At 46.4% G+C, this 17,569-nt stretch overlaps 2 protein-coding genes across 6 annotated transcripts in view; both read right to left on the bottom strand.

The window, feature by feature from the left end:
- Positions 1-2,668: 2,668 nt before the first annotated feature.
- RPL37A (ribosomal protein L37a) lies at positions 2,669-4,617 on the bottom strand. Its single transcript, XM_038585689.1, has 4 exons — positions 4,468-4,617; positions 4,144-4,272; positions 3,886-3,968; positions 2,669-2,795 (listed from the first exon to the last, which is right to left on the bottom strand). Exons 1-4 carry the CDS (start codon positions 4,468-4,470, stop codon positions 2,732-2,734), a joined length of 279 nt encoding a protein of 92 aa, XP_038441617.1. The 5' UTR covers positions 4,471-4,617; the 3' UTR covers positions 2,669-2,731.
- A 2,401-nt stretch (positions 4,618-7,018) lies between these two features.
- SMARCAL1 (SWI/SNF related, matrix associated, actin dependent regulator of chromatin, subfamily a like 1) overlaps positions 7,019-17,569 on the bottom strand; it is a 60,472-nt gene continuing 49,921 nt past the window's right edge. For 4 of the 5 annotated variants that reach the window (XM_038585687.1, XM_038585686.1, XM_038585685.1 and 1 more), the window contains 3 exons: positions 17,157-17,257; positions 16,107-16,203; positions 12,452-13,658 (listed from right to left, as the gene is read on the bottom strand). In XM_038585687.1, the coding sequence (XP_038441615.1) occupies positions 13,419-13,658; positions 16,107-16,203; positions 17,157-17,257 (438 nt within the window). In that variant the 3' untranslated portion in view covers positions 12,452-13,418. Of the gene's footprint in view, positions 10,356-12,451; positions 13,659-16,106; positions 16,204-17,156; positions 17,258-17,569 lie in introns of those variants that run through there. The other variant, XR_005385376.1, reaches the window with a different exon arrangement.

Genomic DNA, 17,569 nt, shown 5'->3' with positions numbered 1-17,569 from the left:
TTTAATATAATAAATTGATTTTTTATTGGTGTTCAATTTACCAACATACAGAATAACATCCAGTGCTCATCCCGTCAAGTGCCCCCCTCAGTGCCCGTCACCCATTCACCCCCACCCCCCACCCCCTCCCCTTCCACCACCCCTAGTTCGTTTCCGAGTTAGGAGTCTTTATGTTCGGTCTCCCTTTCTGATATTTCCCACACATTTCTTCTCCCTTCCCTTATATTCCCTTTCACTATTATTTATATTCCCCAAATGAATGAGAACATATGTTTGTCCTTCTCCGATTGACTTACTTCACTCAGCATAATACCCTCCAGTTCCATCCACGTTCAAGCAAATGGTGGGTACACAAATGCATTTCTAATCTTAGTGGGGCCCTCCTAAAATCCCTTCCACCCCCAGATCTTGGTTCAGGCAGGATTTGATCTCTAGTCCTGTAAGTAGTGCCCATCCCTCATCTCCAGGCCCAAAACAGAACCTGCAATTAGAGACGCTGTTTTGGCTTTCTGGCTATCTGCATTGATCACAGCACAGACAAAAAATATTCATGGTACAAGGAGACAACCCATCTAGTGAGGAACACGTCTTACTCACCTTTGAATCCTGACGGTCAAATGACTTAAAAACCAAAGGCTCTGAAAACAAGCCAGGGTTGCTACATAAGAGTAAAATGAAGGTGGGGATCTTTAGTCTATAAAGACGCAAATTAAGAAACATAACCTTGAGCTCATTAGAAGGCAGTCTAGCCAAGCGGGAAAAGCGTGGACTAAGGAATGAGAAATCTAATTTCCAGCCCTACCCTCACCACCTACCATAACCTTGAGAAAGTCACTATTTCCTACCCACAAAATATTTACTATTTTCATCAGCCTTCTAACTGGCCTCTATGTCCCCCACTTACTCTTTTAACTATCATAATAAAAAAAAAAAGGTTAAAATAGCAAACATTTCTAGTATTATCAACCCTGCAGCCAACAATGCGCAAGTTCAAATCCCAGCTCCATCGCATAAGTTATGTAACTTTCTCAGGTGTGTGAAGGGGGATATTATCTACATTTCATAAAGTTGTTGTGGGATTAAATGATACTCCGTGCTCACACTGCTCATGCTCAGCAAATGTTAATTACCCCACTTACAAAATTCTAATGGTTCTTTACCTACAGAATCACATCCAAATTCTTTAATAAAGTAACACCGACGTCTTCCAAATAAGATTCCCAATTAGTAACCCTGGCTCCCATCACATACTCCATTTTACTATTGGGCATTCTTCTGCAAACTGGAGCATGGGTAAAGCTGAACCACCTAACCCCTGAGGCAGTTTGGCTAAGTTGGTACCTCTTAACCCCAGACACCTAATGTTTAACTCCCTGTGCGGATACAACATCTAGGGATTCTGAAGCTCTGTCAAATATTTCCATGAAGCCGGAAATTGACAGTTTGTCAAATCCTGGGCCTATTCCTACTACGTCATGACCCACAGTACTCACTGAGGTTTCACAGTACAGAATCGCTTACAGGCACCATTTTGTGACAAAAATGAGAGCCACACTTACTCATCAGATATTTAAGGAATTACACTAGGTACTGGGGATACATAATAAACACAATTGTTTGGGGCAACAATAATACAAACCTACAGTTACTGCTATGGGTCTAATAAGGGCTTGACACAGAACATTACCCTGAGATAATGTTTGCGCCGGAGTCGATGTGGAAGTGAAGGGCAAAATGTGTGCAACAGATGTTAAGCTAGTAACAGGCCAAAGAGTTATGGAAGAGAAGGGCAGCCCATGAAGAGCCACAAAGGTTTTTACTATAAGAGCATAAGAAATCCATGTTTTCATTAAAAAAATTAATAAATAAATAAAATCCATGTTTTCATACTAGATTTGCATTCCTAAAGAATTCCTTGTCTTTGGAGTGCAGACATCCCTGTTAGGAGGTTCCTAAGGATTCCTTAACCGTAGACCGTCAGAGAAAAGGTGAAATGGGAATTCAGAATTCAGTCCTATTAAGTGGACTGAATAAAGGTAAAAAAACGTTCACCATCACCATTAACTATTCACAACTGGAATTCCTCCATGGAACCTCATGTTAAGTGCAACTGACCATCTATATCAACTCGAGTAATTCAATCCTGCCCATCCTTCTGTGCAAACTGAAAAATGGGAGAATGGGTAGACATCTGCAAAATTTGTCCTAAAATTCTAATTGTTTCATATGGTTTCCTGAAAATGCTGATAAAATGTGTAGTCCGACAAAACACCTGAATGTTAGGAGACTGTACACATTATCCTATCCTATCTTTAGAAACATTAAAAAAAAATTAAGCATGATTTAAAAACAAAAGTCCTCACAGTATGAACTAATTTATCTCAAAAAAGTTGAATTGGCAAGGATACACCTATAGAAAGTGAAGACACATACCAACCTTTAAGTCTGTCACTTATCATTGGACTACAAGCAAAAAAAAAAAAAAAAAAAAAAAAGCTGTATTAGGATAACCCATCTCAGCATGCTTTTCCAAAAAAATTAGAAGGACTTTTCATTTTCAAGTCTTTTGAGAAAGCAGAATGCGACGCAAATCGAAGATCTAATTAAGAAATTCAAAAAAATAAAAATAAAAAAAAATAAAAAAAAGAAATTCAACAACAAGCCCAAGTAATTTTATCATATAAATTAACCCATTTATTGTAGGCTAGCTATGTTTCACATGGTGGAGCTTCTACTGGTCTTTCAACTCCTTCAGTCTTCTGATGGCAGACTTTACTGTGACAGCAGAAGTGGTGCTAGAAAGAAAAACAAAGTTGGTACCAACATAATTAGCTACACTAACATGTGAAATGGCAAATGAGTAAATCCTGCCTTATTTTTACATTACAATCTTAACGATGACGGATGGCATCTTTTAACAATTAGAGCTGCGTCTTCAGGCTCTTGCAGAATTAGAGAAGACCCGTCTCATACATCTGATTTCTCAAACAGCATTGAAAAAATGAGCAGGGAGGAATGAATGGTTCCAAGAGGCTGACCCAAACTCATTAAAAGGGAACGGACAGAAGGTGGGAGAAACTAACGCATTCTAAGATGCTGTAATGAATGACAGGTATCAAAAAAGCAGTGTCAAAATAGAATAAGACTCAAGTATATTTTGGAAAAACAGCTACTAAAAACGACTATAAAAAATTTATATAGGGGGATCCCTGGGTGGCTCAGCGGTTTGGCGCCTGCCTTCGGCCCAGGGCGTGATCCTGGGGTCCCCGGATCGAGTCCCGCATCGGGCTCCCTGCGTGGAGCCTGCCTCTCCCTCCTCCTGTGTCTCTGCCTCTCTATCATGAATAAATAAATAAATAAGTCTTAAAAAAAAAAAAAAAAAAGATTCAGGAACCTGGAAAACCCACAGCCATCCCATGCGGTGGGTACGGGACGCTAGTTCATTGCAGCAACACAACCAAGAAGAGAGCACGCTTGGCTGTTTGCGGCTTCCGCCTCACCGGTCCTAAGGCACAGATAACGCACCAACGATTGCTTCAACGCTTTCCGTGATCTTACCCTGCTGCAGTTTTGAATCAACTAACACCGCAATTCCCCGTCTCCACCGCACCAGCCTCGCACGCGGGGGGCTCGCACGCTGGACGGCGCTCGCCCAGACCCCGGCTACAGCAAGGCGCCCCAAGAGTAGAGCCCCTGGTGGGGCCTCAATTTCCAGAACCGGATTCCCTCGAGTCGGGCAGATTCCCCCGAGCAGCCGCAGCTGGCGGGTGCGGGTCTCCGGGCTCCCCGTGGTCTGAGCGCGCGGACGCCCCGGGCTCTCAAGGGGCCGCGAGGGCGAGCAGCCTCCTCGCCCCCGCCCCGGGCCGCCCGCAGGGAGGGACTCACTTGTAGGTCCAGGCGCCGCCGGCCACGGTCTTCATGCAGGAGCCGCAGTGCCAGATGCCCACCGCTCGCCTTTTCATCTTGGTCTGCGAAACAGCAGCGGCGCTTGCCCGAGAAGCCCGGCCTCGTCCCCGGGGGCCCTGGCGAGGTCGGCACCGCCGCGCGGCCCCGTGGCCCCGGGAGGTCAGACGCGCGCCCCCCGCCGGGCGCCCCCGGGCTCCCCCCGGCTCCCCCTGCTCCCCGCAGCCCGCCGGCCCCCACCTTGCCGCAGAAGGAGCAGGTGTACTTGGCGTGCTGGCTGATCTCGATCTTCTTCACCATCTTCCTGAGCGAGGCCCCGTAGCGCGTCCCGTATTTACCCACGATCCCGACCTTCTTGGTGCGTTTGGCCTGTTGGGCGGCGAGACACAAGCCGGCGTCACCGGGACCGGGACCGGGACCGGGCCCGCGCCGCCCCCGCCCCTCCGCCCCGGTCCGCGTCCGGGAGGCCCCGCGGCCGAGACGCCCCCCTCCCCCCGCCCCAAGAAAGGTCGGATGCGGCCGGATAGACCCGCAGGCCTCGCCGGCACCAGGGCGCTCGCTCACCATGTCGCCGCCAGCCAGGTCCCAGCCCAGAGAGGAAGAGACTCGGGGCGCAAGCGCGGTTGAGGCGGGCGGAAGCGGCGGAAGCGGCGGCCCGGAGGCCCAGCTAGGCACGAGCTCTATGCTCCGGGGGCGTCCTCGCCCCGCGGCCTGCTGGGAAATGTAGTTTTTGTTTGTTTGTTTGTGGACGTTCGGAGCGGACGCTTTTATTGTTTAAGCAATAGGGGTTTTCACGGGGTTATCGCTAGGGATGGAGGAAGGTCAGGCTCTTTCTCAACTACCTGGCTTCTTGTACGATGAATGCTAGAAGACGGAAACAGCAGACCAGTGTTTCTCGAAATGTAGTCACTCGAACACTGCATTTCCAGTGTTTGCAGTTTGGGCCAATATCGACTGTTTTAGCATTTATTTTAAAAACGGAGTCACTTTTTTGGAAAGACTTAACAAAAATGAAGCTTCGTCCTAAGCCAAGTCTATGGAGTCCAGGTCCAATGTGCTACGTGGGTGTTTTTCCTAATAGGCATTAAAACCCACACCTAAATACCTAAGTGAAAAATGTCCATCGATGAAGCTATGGATATTGACCCCCACAGAACATTTTAAAGACATTACAGAAATGCTCAAATATAGACAAAAGTAGAAAAAGTAGTAAGATCTACAGAAGCACATCTTTTAAGGCATAATAACTACATCATAGCTTTAAGAAATGCTTTATAAACTGACTTGGGGAGATTGCTTTTATGTACTAATTAAATTTTTAAAATATACTCATTTTGGGATGCCTGCGTGGCTCAGCGGTTGAGCGTCTGCCTTCGGCTCAGGGTGTGACCCCAGGGTCTCGGGATCGAGTCCCACGTCGGGCTCCCTGCATGAGGCCTGCTTCTCCCTCTGCCTGTGTCTCTGTCTCTCTGTGTCTCTCATGAATAAATGAAACCTTAAAAATAAATACACATGTTCAGCAATTATATTTTGTACTCCCTGGCATTACAGTCTTGCTTCTATATATTGAAAAAAATTAACCTCTCATTAAAAACTGCAACAAGAAGAATGACGCCTAGAAACACAGCGGTAAGTACCTTGTTTCACACACCACTGCAACTGTGCAAACACATCTCCCCACTGGGGGAATAGGATGTGCTCAAAATCTTCCAGTACAGCCTCCATGTACCCTCTGCCCCTTTAGGGTGAAGAATGGTTCACCCTAAAGGGCTGAGGGAGCAAGTCTGTCCTCCCTCAGGAGAGAAGTGCACTGCATTTTGGGGATGATTTCTGGACACCTTTCCACCAGACTATGCCCTGCTTCTAGAAAACTATAAATTAAAGCGAAACATATTCCTATTGGTGCAAACAAATGGGATTGGTGGAAGAAGAGTTCAGAAACAAGCACTCCCATGGTTGGCCCTCCTGTTCCTGTCTGTGCCTGCAGGCTGAGCAGGAGTGAGGTTCACCTGCCCTGGGTGACTGTACAAACACGGCCAGCATTGCACTCACTGAAGTGAGTGCTTCTGGGCTGGCTGGAGAGCCTAGTTCAGATCATTTAGCAAATTTACCGCCTCCCACCCCATCCCCTGTGTAGCCGCCTACGTCTCTGCCCTTCAGGGAGTCTGAGAGAGAGCAAGGTAGAAAGCATGAGTAAGAAACGCAGTAGAGTGGCTGAAAATGAGACACTCCATAATAGGAAGAAATTGTTCATGCCCAGAGCAATTTTGTAAAGACTGAACAATTCTCTTTAAATGGCAAGCCTGAGGATGTACAAATAGCACTCTCATGAAATCAGCTCTGAGTGGCTTCAGAGAACTGTGCTTTACAAAGTTTCAATTTGTCTTATCTGTGGGCTAATAAGTCTCCATCCCCATTAGAGGACCATCAGGTGTAGAGATTAACTGTAATATGTACCCATAAAAGTCTCAGCAAAAATCTCTGCTGAGTCACCCCTGCTCATCAGGAGCAATCAAAACTCACTTTCGTCCTCAGAAAAAGAAGTTGAAAGTTGCATCTAGAGGAGAGTTCTTTTAGCTGTTGAGCCAGCCAGTTGTCTTTGGGGCATATGGAACACTTGATTCTTGAAAGAAATCTGAGGTGCAAGCATCATCCCCAATTTATCTCATGCTGGAGACCAAAAGGTCTTATCCTGGAGTCCCAGGCTCCATTGCTGTTCCTTCACTTTGTGCCCAAAGAGTTCTTGCTTGCCCTACACTGAAGTGCCTGGTGGCCAGACAAGAGTAAAGTTGCACACAATTTTAAGAGCCCTGTGGGCCAACCTCCACAAAAGGCAGTGGACCCAGCAAGTGGAAGGTGAACCCTGCCAAGGCCAAGTCCTAAACACCTACGAAAAATCAGGTGTCCAAAAAAGATTCAATGTGTGGATTCATTCCTCCTTCTCTTCTCTCCACAAATTTACTTTAAATTCATCTTTCTAGTTGTTTGCTTTTTGTTTTAATGAACATTTCGCTGGGCACTGACACGGTAATGCATCCATCAGGATGGGAGCTGCTAAGTAACTCTTAAAATAGATAGGGTCTATCAGTATGAAACAATGACCAAATATATTATGTAAAACGAATCATTTTTAATATAAAGAGTTTGATACAATTTTTGTAAGAACAATTCAATGTAAATTTATATGCATTGGGAATAAAATACCAAGGGCTCCCTCCCAAATTGTTTATATTAGTTATTACCTGTAGGAAGTAGGGCTAGGAATAGGAAAGAGGAGAATGTAGGGCTTTTATTTTTTTTTACTTATACATCTTTATTTTTTATTTTTATTATCTTTAAACATTTTATTTATTTATTTGAGAGAGAATGAGAGAGTGCATGAGCATGAGCGGGAGGAGGGGCTGAAGGAGAGGGTCAAGGCACTCTGCCCTGAGCACAGACTGATGTGGGGTGCCAACCCAAGACCCTGAGATAAAATCAAGAGTCATCAGATGCTTAACTGCTTAACCAACGGAGACACCCAGGCACTCTGAGTAGTTAATTTTTACATCAAATTTTAATAGTGAAAAGAAGGCACTTCAGAGCACTGGATGAAGCGACAATCTTTTCAGTAAGTGATGCTGAGAAACTGCATATTCATATGGAAAAAAAATTCACCTTGACCTTATCTCACTCCATGTACAAAAATAAACTGCAATTGGGTTGTAAATCTACACATTAAAAGCAAACCAATAAAGCTTCTAGAACATATTCGCAATCTTGGGAGTTATGGTTACGTGTTTATTTTGTAATATTTGTTAAGCTGTAATTGTGTCTTATGAACTCTCTTATGTCTGATATTTCACACTAAAAGGGAGGGTTAAAAACAAAGAAGAAAAGTGCCTGGCACTCCATAAATCAGATGAATGGGTTGGTGGGGGGGATGTGGGCAGAGGGTGTTACAAAATCAAGTAACTGTTGGCTGTCATAATATCCCAAGCACTGTGAGTCACAGGCTTCTCAATGTTTTCTGCTACGATTAGGAATCCACTTCCTTTGCTGGGACCTCACAGGAAAACACAAAACCAAAATACACAGGTATGAGAGAGGCTCCCAACAAATTCTCTTTAAGCTTCCATGACACTTTTTTTAACCTTGTAATCCTCCACACAGTAAGAAGTGAGGATAAAGTAGGAAATAAGGTGGGACTTCTTTTCATCCCTTTTGCAGTTTAAATTTCACTTAAAAATAGCTTCAGAGAGCATCAAGGTTCTGGGGCATCTGGGTGGCTCAGGTCGTGATCCCAGGGTCCTGGCTCAGTGGGGAGTCTGCTTCTCCCTCTGCCCCTCCACTTGCTCGTGCTCTCTCTCTCTCTCTCTCTCTAAGTAAATAAAGTCTTAGGAAGAAAGAGAGAGAGAGAAAGAGAGCAAGCAAGCATCAGGGTTCCAATAGGCAAGAATGCACAGACGAGGCAAAACCTAAGAGCCAGCAGTGAGGAGACGGCACCGCCAGCTCTGTTTCTTAGCTCTCCCTCTGACCTAGAAAAAGGCTTGTGGGAAGCCAAGAAGGAAAAGACATGATTAATTCAAGTACAAATGGATCAAGGCTAACAGGATCTCTGTTCCCTCTAGGAGTCTTCCTGGTGCCAGCCCTAGAGGCAGGAATTAACCAGGGTCATTCAGGGAACGATGACCCTGGTGACAGCGGGGACCGGAAGTGGGATGAGATAGGCCCAGATTCCCAGAAAATACACTGGATGGTGGCAGGTGTGTGTCTGGACTGAGATATGAAGAAAAGAAGGAAAAGGAGTTAGTGCAGAAATCCTTCCCTAAGCCCAAAGGCATTCACTCTTGATAAGTAAGTCCCAGGGTCTTCTCTGAATCACACAGAAATGGTTGGGTGGTTCTCAACAAATTCTAGAGGTATATTTGGGATGGTATAACCTGGCATATACAGGCTTCGTGGTATAAATAACATTTGCTTTGGAGGACCTCAAGGACATCTCAGAGAGAGCGAGTCTTTCTCCAAATCAGCTGAAACTGAGGTTTAAGCAGAGGCTTCAGACGGAGGTTCAACAGACCATATTTACTAAGACTACAGAGGAATTGTGGATCAAATGCGATCAAGTCGCAAGGACCAAGGGCAAAGTCTCCCAATGGCAGACATGGATCTGTCACCTTGCTGAAAGGGCCACTCTGTGTGGCAGGCCACGCAGTAAATAAAGCAGAGATTTATTAATTCAACAATGGTCGGTGAGTCTCCTAAGCAACCCTGGATATATGTCTCAAAATCACTTGCACATTTTCCTTTATTATCCCTAGGGTAAGGAGGAACTATTAAGAGAAGTTAAGGAATGAGAAGCTACGATCTCATTCTCTGAGACTCTAAAGAACTTGACCAAAGTCCAGCGGAGCCCATGAGAAAGCTGTACCCAATCTTCTTTGCATGAGCAACAGGCAGGTGGCAGTCTCTGGAGAAGCCCACAGACTCACAGAAGAGGGCTTCCTAATGCTTCTCAAGCCACATGATATGAGCAATGGGAGCAGAGGCTGTGCATAGGCTCTGGGGCAGGCGAGGAAGAGATGCTCCTTTCTATACCTCTCTCAGCATCTAAGGGTGATCCAAAACCTTTCTGCTTCCTGGGCCTTAACTCATTCCACAGATGTTCCCCTAATGAAGTGATTGTATTGTTTCCATGAACGAGCCACCAAGATTGCAAAAATCATTACAAAAACCTCATGAGTAACGTTGAGGTAAGATTTTAGCATTTCTTTTCCTACAGATTCTGTCCCAGATTCTGTCCCTGTTGGGCCCCCTCCCAGTAGGCCACCCAGTGCACAATCGACTGTGTCCTTTTCCGGATCTATGCTGATTGCTGTGTCCATTGCAGATTGATTTTGGAACTCCAAGGGCAGCAACCATCAAGTGATGCAGTTGGCTTTCCAGAGCACCCACTCCTGAGGGGACTTGGTACAACATACTTGAGGACACAGCAGCCATTGCTCTTAATTACTTAATTACCATTAAGCAGCTGTTTGGGACAAAGTTAGAGTAAACTTTAGAAGGACCCAATACTTGTCCTCTGGAAGCTTCTGACAAGTCATAGTCACTATTATAAACAAACCGGTACAGCTAACAAAATTTAAAAATAAAACAGAGAGCTGAAAGTAATAAGACAGTGTAGGATGACTTCAGGTGACCTAGAGGAGGGCCCAGGTGAGCACTCTCTCTCAGGCCTTTGACTCTGGATTTTCTCTAGGTATCACTTGTTCTTGTTTCAGGAGGTTAATAGAGGAAAGCAAAGGCCTAGTTATGGAGATGGGGCACCACAGCAGAGCTCCTCACGGCAGGGCACACTGGCGGAATGCAGGCTCAGCTGCTCATCTCCACAATCCTTTCCAGAAAGACAGGAGAAGCAACTCTTGCACTTTAGATGTGGGTGTTCAGGCTGGATTTCCTGAGGAGCTCCGACCCTGCAGAGAAGCTCACAGCAGATTAATAGGAAGCTCAGTAACCAAATGCCAGCCAGGTTTGAGTGAGGAAGGCAGAGTCAGCCAGTTATGTCCCAAGGCCAAGGCCTCATACAGGACACTGGCCCAGGGTCCAGATTATACAAAGATGTCAGGATGCCCGATGGCTCCTGAGCAGCAGTGAAGGGGGTCGGGTGGCTCTCAGAGATTCCTCTCTCAGTTGGAGCTATCCAGAAGCCCAAGAGAGGAGACCAAAAGGCACAAACAAATGGTACGTTCCAGAGTCTTGTTCTGGTTTGAACAGTTAGCTGGGAGCCTGCAGGGAAGCCAGCTCAGGGTGACAGCCAGGGCCGAGCCCCTGAGGAAGGCGGGCACGCAATAAACTGCTCACAGACCCGCCAAAGCACCACGGAGCCTCGTGGTGTAGAAGTGTGTATCTACCCTAGAGTGGGCTCTGGAGCGGTGGCCTGGCTGTATCCTGCAGTAGGTCCACTTCCTAGCTCAGACTCCCTTGGCTCGGGGTCTGCATCTGCATAATGAAAACCTGCCTACCTTCCTCCGAGATGGGGCTCACTGCATCAGTACATGTACAGTGTTTGGCCCGGTGCCTGGCACCTAGTCAACAGTACAAGAGTGAAAACCATCCAAGTCTAACAAACAAATGCACACACAGTCGTGCTGGAACGTAGACATGCTGCACTGCTGCCAGGAAAATTGGGCTACCTCTAAACCTTTGCTTAAACCCGGCCCACGGTCTATTGACAATACCAAGAAAGCAGCACCGCCTTCCTTTTTGAAACACTTTTTAAAAAAAAAAATCCCCGTCCTGGACATCCATTTTGGTTTTCTTCCTCTCTTCCTTTGCTGTTTGGTCTCCTTTTTCTCTTCCCAATCCTAAATGGTAGAGTGCTCTGGGGTCAGTTCATTCAGCTTTCTTCCCCACCCCATGCCACCTTACCTGCTCAAGCTCCTCCAGCCCCATGTCTATAAACACCGTTTATAACAGGTGAGGGCAAAATTCGCAGCTCTCGGTGTGACCTTCTCCTGCTGGAGACCCAAATCCTACAGCCTGTGGACTGAGACCAACTGGAAGATGTGGCCAAGTAGAAGCTATTTGCCTCCTGAAGCTGGGCAGGAAGCTTCAGTCCTTGACGGGGGAGCTGGGCGGGTTGCCTCCATCTCCACCCCAATGAGTCCATAACCAAACCCTGGATTTTGGCCTGATGCCCAACCCATCTACCCTTCCCCATCTTTTCATTTTTATTATTATTTTTTTTAATATCTCAGTCAATGGCACTACAACTTTGCTCAGGCCAAATCCTAGGTCTAAGTATTGACTCCTCCGTCCTCTTCTCAAATGCCTCTTGGTCAATCCATCTCAAACTCACTCAGCTCTACAATCATCACGTACCCAATCCAAGCGCTTCTCACCTCCTTCACACTGCTGCTCCACTGGGCCACACCCCAGCATCACCCCATGGTCAGCTGCAATGGCTCACCAGCCTCCTCTCAAACTATTCCCCCGACCACCCCTCCTGATCTATTTTCTACACACGAATGGGAGTGATCTTGGATTTCTAAATTCATTTAAATTTTTTTTTTTTTTTTTTTTTTAAAGAGAGAGCATGGACGACGGCAGGAGGGGCTAAAGGAGAAGGAGACTCTCAAGCGGACTCCACGCCAGTGTGGGGCCCAATGACAGGCTTGATCTCAGGACCTTGAGGTCACGACCTGAGTCAAAATCGAGAGTCAGACACTTAACCGCCTGAGCCACCCAGGTGCCCCTGGAGGGATCTTTTAAAAATATAATCAGGTTGCCTCATATCCCTGTTCAAAACCAGTCAGCGGCTTCATATTCAAAATTAAATCATTCCTTACATGACCTCGGGGGTCCGCATCATTTGGCCTCTGTCTCTTCAGTGACATCACCTCTAACGATGCCCCTCACCCCTCACCATGCTTTAGACCCGTGCTGCCCAACACAGGAACCACCAGCCACAAGTGCACCCGGAACAAGCACTTGAGGTGTGCTGTCAGCATCAATACACACTGGGTTTTAAAGACTTAGCAGGGAAGGAAAAAAAGGGAGAACATAATAGCAAGTTTCTCAGGAAGTTTTTAATAGTGATTGTATGCTGAACTGAGTATTTTGAAGAAACTGAGTTAAAGAAAATATTACTAATTTCCATCCTTCATTTTTTAACACTCTTTTAGAAAATTAAAATCATGTCCGTGGCTTGTGTCAGATTTCTACTGGGTGGTGCTGCCCTAAACTAGGAGTTAGCCAATCATGCTTCTCAGGCCAAATCCTGCCCACTGCCTGCTTCCGGACGGCCGGTGGACTAAGCAGTTTTTACATGTTTTAGTGACTCAAAATGAATCAAAAGAATAAGGTTTTGTGACACATCAAAATTGTATGAATTTGAATTTCAGTGTCCGTAACAGAGTTTTACGGGAAAAAGAGCCATAATCATTTGTTTCTGGATTACCTACGGTTGTTTCTGCCCTACAGCAACAGAGTCGAGTCATTCCTACACAGACAACCTGGCCCGTAAAGTCAGATACGACTGCCTGCCTATTTACAGAAAAAGCTTGCCCCCTCCCGCTCCAAACCCTTACCTCCGGAACTGCTCTCTTCTTCTTAGGATGTGTAACTATGACTTCTCCTACAGACAGAACTTCTGCAGAGGTACGAGCTTTCTTCTCTCTTTTGTTTGGTGAATGGCTGCCGGCACCTAGAACGCTGCCTGGCACATATCAGGTGCTCTATAAATATTTGTTGAACCAACAAATTTAAAAATCCGGATTTCAGAGGCTGCGTGGGAAGCATCTCGGTACTTAAAGCGCCCCAACTGTCACTACTGCAGCCTGCTGTCTCTAGTCCTCAGCCAGAGAAGCCGAGGATAAGACCCCGCACACCCGCGCAGAAAGGCCAGAGAGGCAACACCGACCCCCAGCCTGGTAACAGACGCCAGCACTGCTGTAACGTCGAGGATGGTGCAAGTAGAAACGAACACCTTATGTTAACAAGTTCCATGATTTTTAAATGCCTTTTTCCTCCCCCTCTTACAGGGGAAAGGTAAAGCTGTCAAAGTTATCAAAAAACTCAAATCTCCTTTTCTTCACGGGGCTGCCGGTCACCATGGTCCCGTCCGGCGTGTCTCCCAGGTCCTGGAAATCATTTCCAGGTGCACCCGAAGCACTTCTGGGGTCAGAGGATTCCGCGGCCTCCAGGAGCTCCAGGTCGCTTCCGTCTTCCTCGAAGGACTGCTGGAAGAGGTCATAGATCTTCTGCTGCTTTGGGTCCTTCATCAGGGAGGGGGAAACAAAAGGTGAAAGTTGGAGCGCAGGCTCCAGCACTGACTCTTGCTCTGCCCGAGGCTGAGGCTGCGGGAGGACACAGACTGCTGCACATTGGTTTGCAATGTGGGGGCTGCACATTGCACATCACTGGGTGCCCACGACCGCGCGTGCAGCCCACGCGGCCTTACCACCTGGCGTCGTTTCTTCTCTGCTGCTCGTGGGGTGAAGGAAAACTTATGTTGGAAATGGCTTCTTCCTTCTAGCTTTCCAAATCGATACTGAACCAGCTCCCAAGCCCCCACTTCCTGCAAAGCCCTTCTGTACTGAGGGCTTAGGTTGCAGTTCAACTGCCAACCCACATGCTCCATCACCGCTTGCACCTAATTTTCGGGGTAGTTAAGAAAACATGCACATACTTGACACACTGAGTAGAGTCCCCTGCCTGTTTCTGGCTACCTGAAATCTGCCAATGATCCAAAGGCCCATGAGCTGCCTCTGTGCTCTAAGGCCACGGTGTACTGTGAAAATCAGGCCCAGCAATTCCAACTACAGCCCGTCATGGGCTCGCTATCACCCCTTAGCTGATCTGTCCCAAATGTGTATTCCCAACCTGACCATCTTTCATTCCTGGTGCGTTTTCAAACATCTCCATGGCCATCTTGGTTCCACTAAACTAAAGCTGTTTAGAAACCCAAACCATCTTTCCTCTCAATCCTACATCCTCAAGCCAGTAACTCTTTTCCAAAAGCCTAGTTTTGATGGTCTACCAAACATTCTTCTTCTCGTCTCCCTGGCTTGCCATCCCCAGGGCGTCCTGACTGCCTATCTCCACACATCAACCTCACAGCAAGTCGGCCTCGCCCGGCTGTTCCCTCCGCAATGTTCCACAGGCACAGTCTTTATTGCCTGGGTCACAGCACCCGGTACCTGCATGGATTTGCAACAGCTCTCCTGTGCTTCCCACTGCGGGCCTCTTTCTGTTTCAGTCCCTGGCAGCTCTCTGCCTTGATGATTTCTGCCCCCTGGCTGTCCTTTAACAGGATTTTCTTGTCACATCTTACAATCCCCCGGTATCTACCTTATCAGAGCTCCTCCCTGGCTTTTCAGCTCCTTCATCATTGGGTCTCAATCCAGCTGGTCTCTATTTCCTCACTGCTCCTAACAGAAGCCTCCGCGCATGACATGAGGTCATTGGTGACATGAGGCCTTTGAAACCTGGCCTGGGGAGCAGTCTTTTGAGAGCTCGATTACCCAATGAACCTGCACCTTATATTCCCTTGCCTTTCAGGATGCCAGCCTTCCTGACAAGGAGTGACTTTAAAGGTCATTAAGGTCAACCTCACATGATCTTCACATCCTCCTCTAGAAATCTCATCAGCCTCTATCTGAACAACTGCAGGGTTAAGGAAATGCCTCCCCACAAGGCAGCCTGTTCCAAGTAAAATAACTGTTAACCTGCATTTGAGTATGGTGGTGGCAATACTGTGCGCTAACTTGGAGCATGCTTGATTAATGGAAGCAAGGTCCAAGATCTGATTAGGATTTCACTTCCCCTCTGGGAAGGCATCCTGTCTTGGCGAGAATAACCTCTTTTGCTTTAATCTCCTGTTAGGAGGCAACATTTTCTTTTTCTAATATTTGATGAAATTTTCAGCCCTATTTTAATAAAAAAAGATACAATTATTAATCAAAATAAATATTGATAAACTGCATTCATATTATCTTGTACTTTAGGCAGAAATTCTTAACTAAGTGTATGTGAAGGTAAAGGCAGTAGGAATAAATGAGTTAGTTCTAAATAGACTCATTGAGTTGAGAAGGTTAAGAATCCCTTAAAATTAAGTCTCCTTCTTTTCAAAGGGCATACAATAACAAAGGCTCTGTGAAAATATTTACCATTCAATTGAATTAGAGTTCTTTAAAAAGCTTAAAAATAAGGTTGTTTCAAGTTAGCTTATTAACTGTTTATGAGGATAATTTATACTCTACATTTAAAAATATGATATTTGTGGTTTCTGGCTGAGCCAGAGGAGCATGCCAACTCTTGATCTGGGGGTCATGAGTTTAAGCCCCATGTTGGGTGTAGAGGTTACTTAAAATATGAATTAAAAAAAATAAAAATATGATCTCTAAGACTTATCTCGATCATTACATTTGAAAGGAAGCATTTAGTTATTACATCAATGTAAATGAAAGATCAAATCCTCAGACTCTCTAGTCTTCCTGTCACTCAAAGATATTGCTGATTTTACTCAGACTCTGATTTTGGGCAGTTCCATGAGAAGGAGAAGACACTTGGTTTTCAGAGGAGCTACCTGAAGGCCACCATTCTGCATGAGGCTGAGTGAAATCCCCAGGAGTGATCCACTTCTCTTTCAGGACCCAAGGGCTGAGGAGACAACTCAATAGCTCCCCCCACCCCAGTGGCAAGGAGCCATTTGCTGGTGTTACCTTGTAGAAGTAATTAGGAGCTTCTGTCATTTCTGAAAAATTGGTCTCAGAAAGTCCGGCTTCACCCAGAACTTTAATCTTCTCTTGAATTAGGGGCCTGTTGGGGAAAAAAGAGCTGCGATGAATACAAACTGCACAGAACCAGTGGGATGAAAAAGAGATCACCCTCCTTGTTTTTATGGGACTGAGGCATGCTGTTTCACTTCTTTGGAACGCTCAAGGTACAAACACCCAACCTAAAATATTTGTCTCTTCTGTAAACCAATTTAGCGTTTGCATCATTAGGTTCAAAATTCTTTCTACTGGAAGATGTGGAGAAAATAGATGTCTCATTACAACAAAATTCTGAACCTGGTGCTGAAAATGGCCCCGTGGTTATGAGCTGCCCAATGATCAAATCAACAAATCCAAAGATGTAGGAGTAGGGACAACCTACACATGTGACAAAGGTAAGATCCCTTAGTCACAAGGCTGGAAACAGAAATGAGTAGTAGAAACTAATGAGGTAATCAAGAAACTTAGTATTAGGAAAGGGGTAAGTATGACTAGGAAGGAGCATTTGGAGACTTTTTGCTTAGGTAACAGACATGAACCCCAGGGTTGAAAAATTTTACCCTAGTTCTAAGGAAGCCCCATGTGGCCCAGGGTGAGCCACTTCCTCCCAGTGGTCAGCTGCAGCACTGTATGATGGCCTTATTTTACCGATACGTGCCATGAAGGAGCAGAGGGCAGTATGACCATGTCTCAGCAGAGTCTTCATAGCTGGGACGGAGTGTCTTACAAGCAAACCTGCACATATACTTCTTCCCCCCTCCCTTGTCTCAGGACACTGGGAAAGGAGCCACATCCCCTTATCCCTCATGCACCCAGCAAGTCATGAGTGAATGCTGTGAAGGAGGCCCGACATGGTCATGGTGGAAGTGGGAGGGCATTACTCCTGGGTCTTCTGCATGGGTCCCTGAAGACATCAGCAAGAGCAGAAGCAGTTAGGGAGCGAAGGAAATACATCACAGGCGTCAACCCTTGCTTAACCCCAGTGGCCAGCCATACCAGAGGTAGTCATCAGCTGTGCCTTTCGCCACGAGGTAGTGGATGCTCACAGAGCTCGACTGTCCGATTCGGTGCACCCGGTCCTCAGCCTGAAGCAGCACCTGTGAGGTACAGGGATCAGGATGTGTGCAGGCCAAGGCCTGAAGGGGCTCAGTCCACCACAGCAGGCAGTCCCCTGCCCCCGAGCCCACCACACCCTTCTTCCGAAAGGACTTCACTCCATGACCCAAGTCAGCAGGCTGAGAACCTCTACCTTCAAGGAAGCTGTCACCTAACATAAGAGAGAATCAAACAAAACTAAAGTTCTGGGGTAATCTAGAATCTATAGCCAGACAGCTTTGGGCAGAGCCCTAGGTGCCACAAGGAACGAACAGCAAGCTCTGACCTGCCAGCAGGCTATGCTGAAGGGCAAA

The sequence above is a fragment of the Canis lupus genome, chromosome 37 (genome assembly GCF_011100685.1).
Source record: "Canis lupus familiaris isolate Mischka breed German Shepherd chromosome 37, alternate assembly UU_Cfam_GSD_1.0, whole genome shotgun sequence".
NCBI lineage: Eukaryota > Metazoa > Chordata > Mammalia > Carnivora > Canidae > Canis > Canis lupus.
The sequence above is the reverse complement of the archived record's forward strand: the minus strand, read 5'-3'. Positions and strand labels throughout refer to the sequence as shown.

What these genes read in the sequence shown, in the direction of transcription:
- RPL37A (XM_038585689.1), bottom strand. An exon ending in CCTGCTCCTTCTGCGGCAAG is followed by an intron (nt 3,969 to 4,143) that starts GTGGGGGCCGGC and finishes GCTGTTTCGCAG; the next exon opens with ACCAAGATGAAAAGGCGAGC. An exon ending in GGCGGCGCCTGGACCTACAA is followed by an intron (nt 2,796 to 3,885) that starts GTGAGTCCCTCC and finishes TTTTCTTTCTAG; the next exon opens with CACCACTTCTGCTGTCACAG.